Source organism: Paramacrobiotus metropolitanus, unplaced genomic scaffold, assembly GCF_019649055.1.
Source record: "Paramacrobiotus metropolitanus isolate TYO unplaced genomic scaffold, Prichtersi_v1.0 Parri_scaffold0000103, whole genome shotgun sequence".
Taxonomy (NCBI): Eukaryota; Metazoa; Tardigrada; class Eutardigrada; order Parachela; family Macrobiotidae; genus Paramacrobiotus; species Paramacrobiotus metropolitanus.
In genome coordinates this window covers 148075-160214 of record NW_026570323.1, presented here as the reverse complement: position 1 = coordinate 160214, position 12140 = coordinate 148075, and the positions used below count along the sequence as shown (strand labels likewise).

At 43.1% G+C, this 12140-nt stretch overlaps 2 protein-coding genes across 2 annotated transcripts; one reads left to right on the top strand and one right to left on the bottom strand.

Annotated features, from left to right (window-relative positions):
* Positions 1-325: 325 nt before the first annotated feature.
* LOC129597357 (V-type proton ATPase subunit B) lies at positions 326-5290 on the top strand. Its single transcript, XM_055494843.1, has 6 exons — positions 326-734; positions 1058-1229; positions 1856-2198; positions 2661-2784; positions 3315-3612; positions 4623-5290. Exons 1-6 carry the CDS (start codon positions 492-494, stop codon positions 4973-4975), a joined length of 1533 nt encoding a protein of 510 aa, XP_055350818.1. The 5' UTR covers positions 326-491; the 3' UTR covers positions 4976-5290.
* Positions 4703-11993, bottom strand: LOC129597356 (microsomal triglyceride transfer protein-like). The gene is made up of 14 exons (XM_055494842.1): positions 11621-11993; positions 10994-11172; positions 10516-10689; positions 9549-10010; positions 8884-9059; positions 8639-8813; positions 8320-8436; positions 8036-8260; positions 7748-7977; positions 7128-7338; positions 6866-7066; positions 6257-6411; positions 5921-6097; positions 4703-5505 (listed from the first exon to the last, which is right to left on the bottom strand). Exons 1-14 carry the CDS (start codon positions 11670-11672, stop codon positions 5376-5378), a joined length of 2664 nt encoding a protein of 887 aa, XP_055350817.1. The 5' UTR covers positions 11673-11993; the 3' UTR covers positions 4703-5375.
* Between the last annotated feature and the right edge of the window lie 147 nt (positions 11994-12140).

Sequence of the window (12140 nt, the reverse complement as noted above, 5' to 3'; positions counted from 1 at the left end):
GCAATTGCATGCGAGTGGCACGAGTAATGTGTGTGGCAATTCCCAGTATCATAATGCAGCAGCGCATACCTTTTCAACGGGGAAATCTACGACGGAACAGCATTTAACTAACGACCAGTGCACCTATGCTTTATTTCCCTGTACATCGGTGCACCGCTACGTACTGCAGTACATGGAAGTCGTTAAGGCATCTGTGTTTATTCCACCACCCAGGGTGTTAATGGTATTTCCGGTGGTTCAGATATAAATGGAATTCCCACCCTGCTCAGTGGTAGTCATAAATGGAACTCCCACTGCAACTTCGATCTGCAATTTTCTGTGTGTTGAATTTGAAACATGCAGTTTGGGAGTGCAGTCACGAGCTGGAAGACAGTCGCGTAATTTTCTTTCTATTTTTTTACGAAGGCGGACGAAATCAGTCTCATCTGTTTTCCTCCATCCCGCAGTTTTATTGTACCCTCTTCCCCTTGTGGCGAGCGTGAGTGTCCAACATGACGAAGCAGACGTACACGGCGGTGGAGGCGTCGCGAACGCACCATCTCGCAGCCAGCCGCGACTATCACGCGCAGCCCCGCATGATCTACAAGACGGTCTCCGGTGTCAACGGGCCCCTGGTCATCCTCGATGATGTCAAATTCCCCAAATTCGCCGAGATTGTCAATCTGACCCTGCCCGATGGGACACAGCGCAGTGGGCAGGTGCTGGAAGTCAGCGGATCCAAAGCTGTCGTGCAGGTACGCTTCTAATCACACACTGAGTCACTTCGCGTTTCTTTTTCCCAGGTTTTCTTTTCTTATTGCCTTTTTCGATCCTTTCTCTAATTAGTTTTGCTAAAAACATCCATGGAGCAAGTGTTGTAGTTCACCAAACGACGTAGAAAAACTTGAAACGTTTTTTATTCTTAAATACGGCGCATCTGGTAATTTTGCATGACTGGATGCCGCTGCTATGATGCTGGGGTACAGGGAATGGCTGCAGGCACATCGTTTCGACTGGCTTGTCACATGATGCAGCGTGATCAAATTGTTTTTGACGGGATGTTGGCGGTTTTTCGCAGGTATTCGAGGGGACATCGGGTGTGGACGCCAAGTATACGACATGCGAGTTCACCGGTGATATTCTCCGCATGCCCGTGTCGGAAGACATGTTGGGACGGGTGTTTAACGGATCGGGGAAGCCCATTGATCGCGGTCCACAGGTTTTGGCCGAGGATTTCTTGGATATTCAGGGTGCGTTCTATACTCTCTCCCTTTGATTTTTCGTTTAGTCGTACTTCCCAGTCCCGGGGAAATCGTTCACTTTTGCAGTTCTTTACGCCGTTGCGAAAGTTTGGCTCGGTATCGTTGCATTCACGAAACGCTGTACAAAATTAGTCGATTTCTACCAAAAAGTGAAATAAATTTCGCAGTGATTTCGTAGAACAGTGGCTGTTATAAAATTCTTTTCGCGACATAATTGAGTGGACACGTTTTCCGTTTCCCTTCTTTCAGTACTAATTTGGTAATATTTTTGTTTGTACGCTTGAGGAATCGTAAAATGTGTTTGTTCAGAATTCGGTCGTATTTCCTAAATGTGAAAATGTATTATCAAAATGTTGATGAATTATTTGCATAGGTTAGCTTTTTTCAGTGCATAGGTCAGCCGATTAATGCGATTAATTTTGTAAAAAGTTTAGTACGAAATATCCATGCGCTTTTCCTACTTAGAGGCCATCCGCGTAATTTTATTTGTTTCTGCAAATTAAACATGGCGTTTTTCTACGGCGTACAGGTCAGCCGATTAATTCGATTAATTTCTTTATATAAAATAATTCTAAATAAAACATCCATCAACGGGGTGGTTTTGCGGCGCACAGGCCAGCCGATCAATCCGTGGTCGCGCATCTACCCCGAGGAGATGATCCAGACGGGCATCTCGGCCATCGACGTGATGAACAGTATCGCGCGCGGCCAGAAGATCCCCATCTTCTCGGCGGCCGGTCTGCCGCACAACGAGATCGCCGCGCAGATCTGTCGGCAGGGCGGCCTGGTGAAGCTGCCCGGGAAGAGCGTGATGGACGCGCACGAGGACAACTTCGCCATCGTCTTCGCCGCCATGGGCGTCAACATGGAGACGGCGCGCTTCTTCAAGCAGGACTTTGAGGAGAACGGCTCCATGGAGAACGTCTGCCTCTTCCTCAACTTGGCCAACGATCCCACGTGAGTCAACGTGACTGTGTTCAAATTGTATTTAATTTGTAGTAAGTTTTTTGCTATTTTGACTAACAGTTAATTAATTGTCTCATATATTTATCTGTACTTGTGCGTCTTGTTAACATTGCTACAATTCTTTTCTATTTTTTCAGCTATTACATAAACCAGATTCTTGCAATTCTTGGATAAACAAAATATAATAGCAACTGCGAAATAAGTTTTTTTATTAATTCTGCGTTATTAATTTAATTTCTAGGAATAAATGACTAAATCGTTGCAGACTTGCAGTTGTTTCGAAATTTAATATGAATCTGGAAGCGCAAATTATGGACGGGTGAAATCGAATTTGAATTAAATTAAATGGGAATTAAATTAAAAGAGAATTAAATTTACTTTAAATTAAGCTGAAACGGTTTGGCCTTGAATTTGTAAGATCAGAATTTTGCAATGATTTATGTGGTTGTGCAGGATCGAGCGTATTATTACTCCGCGTCTGGCGCTGACCACCGCCGAATTCCTGGCTTATCAGTGCGAGAAGCACGTGCTGGTTATCTTGACCGATATGAGCTCCTACGCCGAGGCTCTGCGTGAGGTACGATTGTCAATCATCGCTGTTATAATTTCGTAAAATTAAGTACCATTAAATAAACTAAATACCATTAAATAAACTGCAGATACAAATTGACGGCAAAGGTGATTTAATGTCATTTATCAACCTGTCTTTTATTAAACTGTTTTAATTTCACTAAATAATTATTGTTCAATCGATTGTACTTTTCTTACTTATGAAAGCGATTTAAAATGTCTGTTTTGGAAGTTTACTGAATAATTTGTATGAGATTTGTTTTAAACTGATTTTTGTACAAAATTTACTGAATTATTTGCATCAGATTTTCACTGGATAATATCCGTGATACATGTTGTGAAATTAATTTTGTTTTTTTGTGTTTACCGAATATTAGCTATTTACCGAATAATCTTCCGCTTGAATTGTTCTGAATAATTTGGATTACAGTAAATTGTTTTGGACTAATTGTGTGAATTTTTCGGATTAATTGGAAATGAATGTGTTGTAAATTGATTATATATCTTCGTGTTGATGAATAAATTTGTCGTTGGCAGGTGTCGGCGGCCCGTGAGGAGGTACCCGGTCGTCGCGGGTTCCCCGGGTACATGTACACGGATCTGGCGACCATCTATGAACGAGCCGGCCGCGTGGAGGGCCGCAACGGGTCCATCACGCAGATCCCCATCTTAACCATGCCCAACGACGACATCACGCATCCCATCCCCGATCTGACCGGCTACATCACCGAAGGACAGATCTACGTGGAACGCCAGCTGCACAACCGCCAGATCTACCCTCCCATCAACGTCCTCCCCTCGCTCTCCCGTCTCATGAAGTCCGCCATCGGCGAAGGTGTGTCAGGCCGAACTATTCCAGTTAATCGTCTCTACGTGATAGTGATAATCAATCATTAATGATGGGCTACAGTATTAGTCATTTAATCATATACTGAATTTTTTAAATTAATCATAGTAATGATTATCGTTAATTATTACTGTAGTTATTTATGTAGTACTTTGTCATTATTAATCATGTAAGTACGTATCAGCAATCGTGCCGGTGTGGTTGATGTAGGAGATTTGTAGTGCTGTGGCTTCACTGTGCTTCTGGACTTGCGGTAGGGACGTGCATTGGTGATGCATAAGATTTGGGTATACGTGATGCTGATAAAGTAGTTTGTTGGTAAAGTAACAATTTTTTTCCTCTTTGTTATTAGCATGCTGACGTTTTTTTGGCAGTTTCCTTATTATTTGACATTTCTTTAGCAGTTGTTCCTTCGTAAATAGTTTTAGCCATGGCAGATCGTTTTTTCATTATTTTTCCTGTAGTGTTACTTATTTTTTTGAAATTCACTTTCTGTGGCCGGCATGACGCGCAAGAATCACGGCGCCGTGTATTGCACTGGGCTTTTATTTTGATTTTTATTAGCATTTTTTCGACAGTTATTCTGTGAGTAATTAATGCAGTTATGCAAGCCATTTTTATTTTTTTCCTATATTTTCTTTGTTTTGAGAAATTTGTTTTCGAACAGGCATGACGCGCGAAGACCACGCTGACTTTTGTTGAAATCTGCATTTTATTTTAATGCTGTTTGACATTTTATTGGCAGTTATTCTTGAAGGATTACTTGTAATTTAATGTACAGATACATAGTGCATTTTCTTGCTTTGATTTATTTTTTAATCGCATCTTCCTATGACAGCCAGGACGCGCAAGGAATACGCGGACCTGTGTTGAAATTGTGCGTTTATTTCACCGTTATTTCACTTTTATTGGCAGTTATTCAAGAAATAATAATAATTTATTTATGATTTATTTTCTTTATTTTTATTTATTGTATTTATTGTATTTGCTGATGACAGGCATGACGCGCAAGGACCACGCGGACGTGAGTAACCAGCTGTACGCCAACTACGCCATCGGGAAGGACGTGCAGGCCATGAAGGCCGTGGTGGGCGAGGAGGCGCTCTCCTCCGACGACCTGCTGTACCTGGAGTTCCTCAACAAATTCGAGAAGAACTTCATTTCGCAAGGCAGCTACGAGAACCGCACCATCTTCGAGTCGCTGGACATTGGCTGGCAGCTGCTGCGCATCTTCCCCAAGGAGATGCTCAAGCGCATCCCGCAGAGCACGTTGGCAGAGTTCTACCCCCGGGACCGTGCTGGGCAGCCCGCCCAGGGCGGCGCTCCCGCCGAGAAAAAGGAGGGCAAATAGGAGAATATTCCTGACGGATTTGGAGTGTTTTGTGCGGTATGTGTGATATGTGTTTCGCGTAGATTAGTGAGGTTATGAATTATTATTGACAATTTTACGCTCTGCAATACAATGTCCTGCTGGCTGCTTCGTGTGGATTTTTCGTTGGTTTTATTTTTCGTTGGCATTCCCGGAAAAATTGTGTTTTAATATTAGTGTTGTAATTTATTCTCTCTTCACAGTTTCAGGCGTTCCACGTTGTACTGTTTTGTTTTATTTGAGCGGGTTATGTTGCTGCATCACAGAATTAAACAAAAAATTAGGAGTAAACAACAACGAGAATTTCCCTATAATTTAACAAATTTAGAAAAAAAATTCACGGAAAATTCAGGTGAATTTTAAATTATTCTCTGGTTGTAATTTATGTGGGCTGTAATTTCCGGCACGTGTTGGCGTTCCGCCAGCCGAACGCGTAGGATTTGGGCGGGACGGTCCGTTTGTGGGATTTGATGCGCGGTTTGTTGTCTTTGTCGGTCCAGCGTTGATGCCGGCTGGAAACAAATGACAAGAAAATTAATCCACAAAAATATACTGTCACACGCACATCCGTAATTTACTGTAATTCACCCACGCACATCGTTTTTTGCTGTTTATCGATAATTAAATTCTGATTTTCTGCATTAATTTAATAAATTGATTTTATTAGACGGCAACTGGCAAGATACGAGTAATGTAATGTATGAACCGTGTAGAAAAATTCAGGATTTGAATTATTACTTGCATTTTATTTGCTACGAGTAGTACTCGTATAATGTAGAGAAATCTTTATTTGATTCGCTAAGTGGCAAGAAAATTAATCCGCGTATGGGACTGTGAGCTGAATTTCAAATCATTAAATACATAATTCCAGTAATTAAAATTAAATGGAATTCTTGATTCAGATCATTGTCTAATTTTTTGGCGCACCTGTGCTTGATGAGACCGCTGCTCATCTGCATGCAGAGCTTGACGGGGAAGCTGGAGAAGTCGATGCTGGTCATGAAATCCATCTTGCCTTGCGAGGCTTCCCGCAGCACCACACTAACGTCCTTCGTTACGGCGCGGTCCACCAGCCGGCTTTCGGCTTCCAGCACGAACGCCACACTGCACAAATTAAATTATTCTGTACATTTAGACATCCTCGTACATCGCAAAATATTAAAATACTGTAGATTTTAAGTACAAATACCCCTGATTATAAAGCAGCGAAAAGCGCTGTCAAATTGTCAAAGGTCACGGGGAGAATAGGAGAAATGTGCGTACCGGTTGCGCACTAGGGATTTGAGGGTGCGGTACCAGAGACTGGCCTCGACGAAGCCGGACAGGTCAGCGGCGATGGTGGTCTGCAGGCGGGTTACTACCGTCATGCCGTTGCCCAGGGGGACGGCCACCGACACGTTTTGCAGCAGCAAATTGAACTGCAACATATTTATTAATCAGTTTTTGAACACACTTTCGACATTCTGCTTGACGTACTCAATAAAATCGTTATATTAAAATAATATTTATTGATCCTTATTATTATGATATCTGAATTGTGACACGCAAAGGCTTCCGCAAAAGTACGAAGACGAATCACAGTACAGATTCATAAAAGTGATGCAGAAGTAAAACTTTATGATACCGCTGGACAATGAAATTAAAATAAACAAAACCAACGACGCGGCAGTCGGACTGCGCTTCCCAGACTTAACACTCAAAGCAATAAACCGTGCGCAACAGAAATACCGCCGAGACGCATAAATCGCCGGCACTGGGTGCGGACAGAGCAGCGCTACTTTGCGCATCACTATGCGTCATGACAAATCTTTATACATGTACTGTAGTTTATAGTACGTTGTGAGCGGTTGTGCAGCCTGTACTTGCACGCACCTGCATTTCCGCCACGGGGTCGTCGCCCGAGGCGGACAGCGCCAGCGACGTCAGCTGGCCCAGGCCGTTGAAGAAGACCATGCGCGGCAGCGTCACCTCGGCCATCTCCAGCACCAGGCCCGCCGTCACGGGACTATCACCGTCCTCCGTCGCCTCTGCCCCGCCCATGAAACTGGCCAATCCGTGCGCGTATAACCCGAACTGCAATTCCCCGTTCTGTCATCCATTACACACCACGACACGTGTCACCCATGTCGCTTACCGAGATGACGCCCAGGTGTTGGTCGCCGCTGGCCACGCCCACCTTCACCGCGCTCTCCTTCATGCTGCCGCCGGCGAACTCCATGCCCAGGTCGTAGGTGGCGTTGAGGGCGGGCGCGGCGCGCAGCAGACCGTGGTACGCCGTCGACTGGCCCATTTCAGCTAAATCGGCGTAGGTCGAGGTGCTGCGTAGCGCCACCGACAACGCGCTCCTGTTGACAGTAGACAGTTAGGAAAAAAAGCGGATAAATATCTTGAGCAATCTAAGAAACCTAAGAAGCCCAAGAATTTGTATGTAGATGTACAAAGAAAGTACAGTAAAAAGAGCGGGAAAAAGTACGACATTTCGGCATTTTACGACACCTAAGAAATCGTTCTTAACAAAATACAGCGACCTAGGAAAAAATCTTGACAAGCTTGAAAGCGCTTACTAGAAAAAATACAGAAAAAATATCTAGAAACGAACTCTGCGCACGTCACCTAAGGAAACACAACGAGAAACCCAGGAAAGATTTTTAAACGAGACCTACAGAAAACGGTAGAGCTGATGATTGGCAAGAACTATCGGAAGGGTGTCTAAGAAACATAAGAAACCCAAGAAACTCTGTAGACTGTGATTACCAAAAATGTGTGGATAATCCGAGGTGGTTCCTCAGCCGCGCCAGGATATACGTCCGGCATTCTTCCCCGTGAATTGCGGCCAGCCCGCGGACAATCCTGAGTACAACGTACGCCGCCTGCTTGTCGTCAGCGGCGTAGCGGTGAATTAGCCAATCAACGGCGGCGATTTTACTGCTGCTGGTGACAGTCTTGTGCGTGCTCTCGTAGACACCCCACACAGCGCTTTCCACCTGCCAATGCTTCCTTCAGTTAAGGACAGGGTCAGGTGCATTGTATTCCTGTGCTTACCAGGGATTTGATTTTCCACGAAAGGTCACTCCAGTCGTAGCGTTGGGTGGCGCGGATGGCGGCGGCGGCGGCCACGCCCCCTTTGTGGATGTGACTGATGATCTGGGGCAGCTGCTCGGTGCCGGCTAAATTGCCCAGGGCGCGGAGGTAGAGGACCTGGGTGTCAGCGTCCTTGGCGGTTGTCAGCCGCTCGGATAACAAACTGCTGACTTTGTCTACGAATTCCTGTAAGAAAATTTAAATTATTAAAAAATTAATAATTTGATGGGAGAACATTTCGGTACTAGTTGATCGCCATCGTTGCCCGAATTTTCCCGGCTCATAGTGCGGCTCAGAGCGGCTACCGCCAGGGCGGCGGCTTCCGCTAATTTGCTGTCAACGTCCTTCTGCTCCAGTAAATTCTACAAGAAGCAAAAATCATCCACCACAAAATATATATAAGTATTAACAATGTTTATTAATAATTCTTTAAACTTCCAAAAATGCATCAAACTTTAAAGGTTACTAAAATATGAAAATATTGGCATTTTCGATAAAATTTTCGGATATGACTTTCTTTGGGATATTAAATGTTTTCTTAAAGAGAACACTTTCGTCAATTACCAGCAGTTTTTGACCAATGGTTACTTTTGGTCGGCGCGCGAACGACAGCGCAGTGACATAACGGTAGAAATAATCCAAGTTATTCGACGACGATTTTTTGCTGAACAGTGTGGTTTCCACGGCTTCGAAGCCGGCTAACGATTGGCTGGCAGCTAAGACATCCAGGATAAAATAGCTGTTAAAAAAGACACGATGAGATTTCTAGTTCCAAAGCTAGCAAACTGTACATAAGAATCAAAAGTTACATATTGGCTTTATCTTTTTTCTTGATGGCCAAACTTTCCTTCAGCAAAACAACAACGTCTTCCTCGGACGCGGCGCCGGCCGATGTCAGGAGGCGGAGAAAGGCGCGACCGGCGTTGACGGTGGCCGCGTTGGATTTCAGCGTATGCTTTTTTAATTTCTTCAACAAGTCACCCACCTAAACAATATTTATAAAAAAAAAATAAAATATTCTGAAATTTAAGCGCACACAATTTGAAAATATGCCGTAAAACAGGCTCTGAAAATTTGCTGATTAAAGGCTAATGCTTATAATTAGTAGTCGTATATAAAAATTAATAAAATGGTAAATGACAAAAGGTGAATCGCAAAATTCGCAAAATGTGAATCGCAAAATATGGTAAATGACAAAATTTGAATCGCAAAATGTGAATCGCAAAATTAGTTAATAATGTTAATAAACAGCAATCAAAAGCGTGAAAATTAAATAATAAATATAAAATCAATTAAAAATTATTTAATAATTGAATTTTTAATTATAAAATTAATTACGAATGCAAAAATTATTGTTAAATGAATCGTTTAAAACAGATTAATAAATAAATGAAAAATCCAATTAAAAAATTGTAGCGGTTGTTAAACAAATGACTCATTTCACCAAAATAATTGGTATTCAGCGTGCGTTTACCGGCTCGTTAACAGTCTTCGTTAGCGATACTCCCACGTGTTCATCCTTCACAAAATTAATTCCCTCCTGGACAAACCCGGGAAAATTCCCCATGGCCGTGCTAATACTGGGCGCGGCAAACTTCCCCACATAGTTGGGTTCCACTTTAATTAAGCGGACGCTCTGCACCGACTCCGCCTGCAGGACGCCGTTGGCGGCCGCCGCGTGCGGCAGGAAGAGCTTGTGGTGCTCGGTGATCTGGCCGTTAAGGAAGGTGCCGTTGGCGGCGCTGGTGTGCCGGCGCTGGTAGTTGACGGAGAGCGTCGCGTAGTCCAGCGGCGAGTGCGAGCGGCCGCTGGCGGAAGTGAGGCGCAGCGGGCGCCGGCAGGCTTGTTGGCTGGTGTACTCCGTGGCGCGGATGGCGGTGTTGTCGGTCTGCTGGGCGGTCAGCAGGCGACAGGTGAAGTTGGAGAAATTGTCGCCCTAGAAAATAATAAATACTGTAACAAAATATCAATATGATCAGCAATAATATTTCAAGATTTAAGAAAGCATATATACAAAATGAAAAATAATAATTTAGAAATTGTGCACAGTTCCTTCGATCTCATGTAAATTGGGCCAAATTCTTCATTTGATTATAATTGTTGAGCGAAGCTCGCTTTGTACATATTGAGAAATAAAATCCTGTAATGCAGAAATATAAATATTAAGCAAACCCACAAAATAAATCAAAGAATTACAAGTGTCTTTCAAACACTACCGGAAATAACAGTACCGGAAATAATATTCGCATGAAAGCCGGCAATTGTAGGAAATTAATAACCGACAGAAATAAATCCGGCAAACGGAATGTACTACCGGAATTTAAATAATTATGACGTTTTACAGGTTCGCTGGCGGGGATAATGTTTTTACTACGTTCTCATAATATTAAGTGCAAATAAAAATACACCGGGGTTTATTTATCGTACAGCAGTTCGTTTACCGTTCCGTTGAGCGTTGATTTGGAGTAGACCGATAAAATCCTATAGACAGCGCGCTTGAAATTCTTAACACGAACGGTTTCCTTGGAATGAAAATGCAGTACATCCGGATTCCCGATGGCGATCAGAAACGGCCGCTCAATCAGCTCTTCATCCAGATCGCTCTCCCGGCGGAACTACGAGTATATACATGTATATATATAAATGAAGCGATTTGCGATTCTTCAAAGTACGTATGCGCAAAGAAAATGTTCTTTAAATAAGTGTTTGCCTTGCAAACTATGGTTTTACGTACTGTATATATAAATTTAAAATCGATATTATTGCACAGGGTTGTAAATAACAGTCGAATTACTGTATTCAGGCAGAATTTGTTGTTTCGATTGCATGTCGACAGTATTTATTTTCGGCGGCAGAAACCATTCCTGCTTCATTTGGAAAATATTGAGAAAATACTTAAAAATGGGAAAATTCAGGTACCTGAACGTGGAAGAGGCCGGAGTAGGGACTGTTGGCTGGTTGCGGTGTGGTCTTGGAGGCCAGCCAGAGCGGCGAGACGATGACGGTGCCGGCCTGCTCCACCGGCTGACTGCCGCTCAAAACCGTGCTGCGCTGGTACTCGTACACGGCGCTGCTCTTCGTGTCAATACACCCCGCATCTGTGCAACAAAAAAACATGTTCAACTTGTTGACATAACTCTCGTAGTTTTCCTTTCCACAATTTGTTTTACTGTGGATGATTCTGCTAACATATTGCGTTGTACACCGACAATGCTCGCCGGTATGAAATTAAACCGAAGTAAAATACATCATTATGAAACGTGTATGTAAAAAATAGTTTTATGGTTTAGAAAATCAATAAACCACCGGTTGTGTTGTACACTTGTATTGGTTAACGTTTAGATACTGCGAGTAGATAAAGCAGCTCGTTGCAAAAACGAATAACGTATTATACAATCCTATAACGGAAAAAATCACCAGTGTTACATATATTTTAAATATTGATTAAAATTAAATTATTGCGAAAATAAATATGGACAATTTACAACATTGTGAAAAAAACGACAGCTTGTGCTATTTTGAATATCAGTAATTTTTTTCGCCTACCGTGGATAAGCACGGAAATAACCACAACAAACCAAATCGCTGACAACTCCATTTTCCGGCGAAATTTAACGTAATCCGAATATTCACCGCGGGAAAATGTCAAATGACACCGGTGCAGATCGATTAATTAGCACACAATGGACGCGTTTCAACTGATCACCATCATCGTGTCCCGTTGCTGCAGAAAAAAGCAGGTCCATGCCCCGCTGACGTTTCCGCTGGTTAACGTGCCGATACATCGTGCCAGCGAAGAACAACACTTTCACTTTACGGAAACACACTGTTCAGTACATTTTCCGTTTCAGCGGAAGAATGTGCGTCTGCGTGGCAGACGTTTCACGGAGCTTTATCACGACAGTCCATCGGCGATGCTAAATTCCACTACATCGAAGAGCGCCATAATATTTTTATACAGCGGAGTAAAAACACGATATGTGTGTACATGCGTATACGTATCAGCTGGAGGCGAACGTTAAAATCAAGTTTCCGGTTGGAACTAAAGTACGATTTGGAAATTAAT

Bases quoted from the DNA above. Each gene is read 5' to 3' on its own strand.
- LOC129597356 (XM_055494842.1), bottom strand. From the start codon at position 11,672: ATGGAGTTGTCAGCGATTTGGTTTGTTGTGGTTATTTCCGTGCTTATC. The intron at 7,339-7,747 runs GTAATCACAGTC...TACTGTCAACAG, and splicing joins GGATTATCCACACATTTTTG to GAGCGCGTTGTCGGTGGCGC. The intron at 7,067-7,127 runs GTAAGCGACATG...GGGGAATTGCAG, and splicing joins AACACCTGGGCGTCATCTCG to TTCGGGTTATACGCGCACGG.
- LOC129597357 (XM_055494843.1), top strand. From the start codon at position 492: ATGACGAAGCAGACGTACACGGCGGTGGAGGCGTCGCGAACGCACCAT. The intron at 735-1,057 runs GTACGCTTCTAA...GGTTTTTCGCAG, and splicing joins GATCCAAAGCTGTCGTGCAG to GTATTCGAGGGGACATCGGG. The intron at 2,199-2,660 runs GTGAGTCAACGT...GTGGTTGTGCAG, and splicing joins AACTTGGCCAACGATCCCAC to GATCGAGCGTATTATTACTC.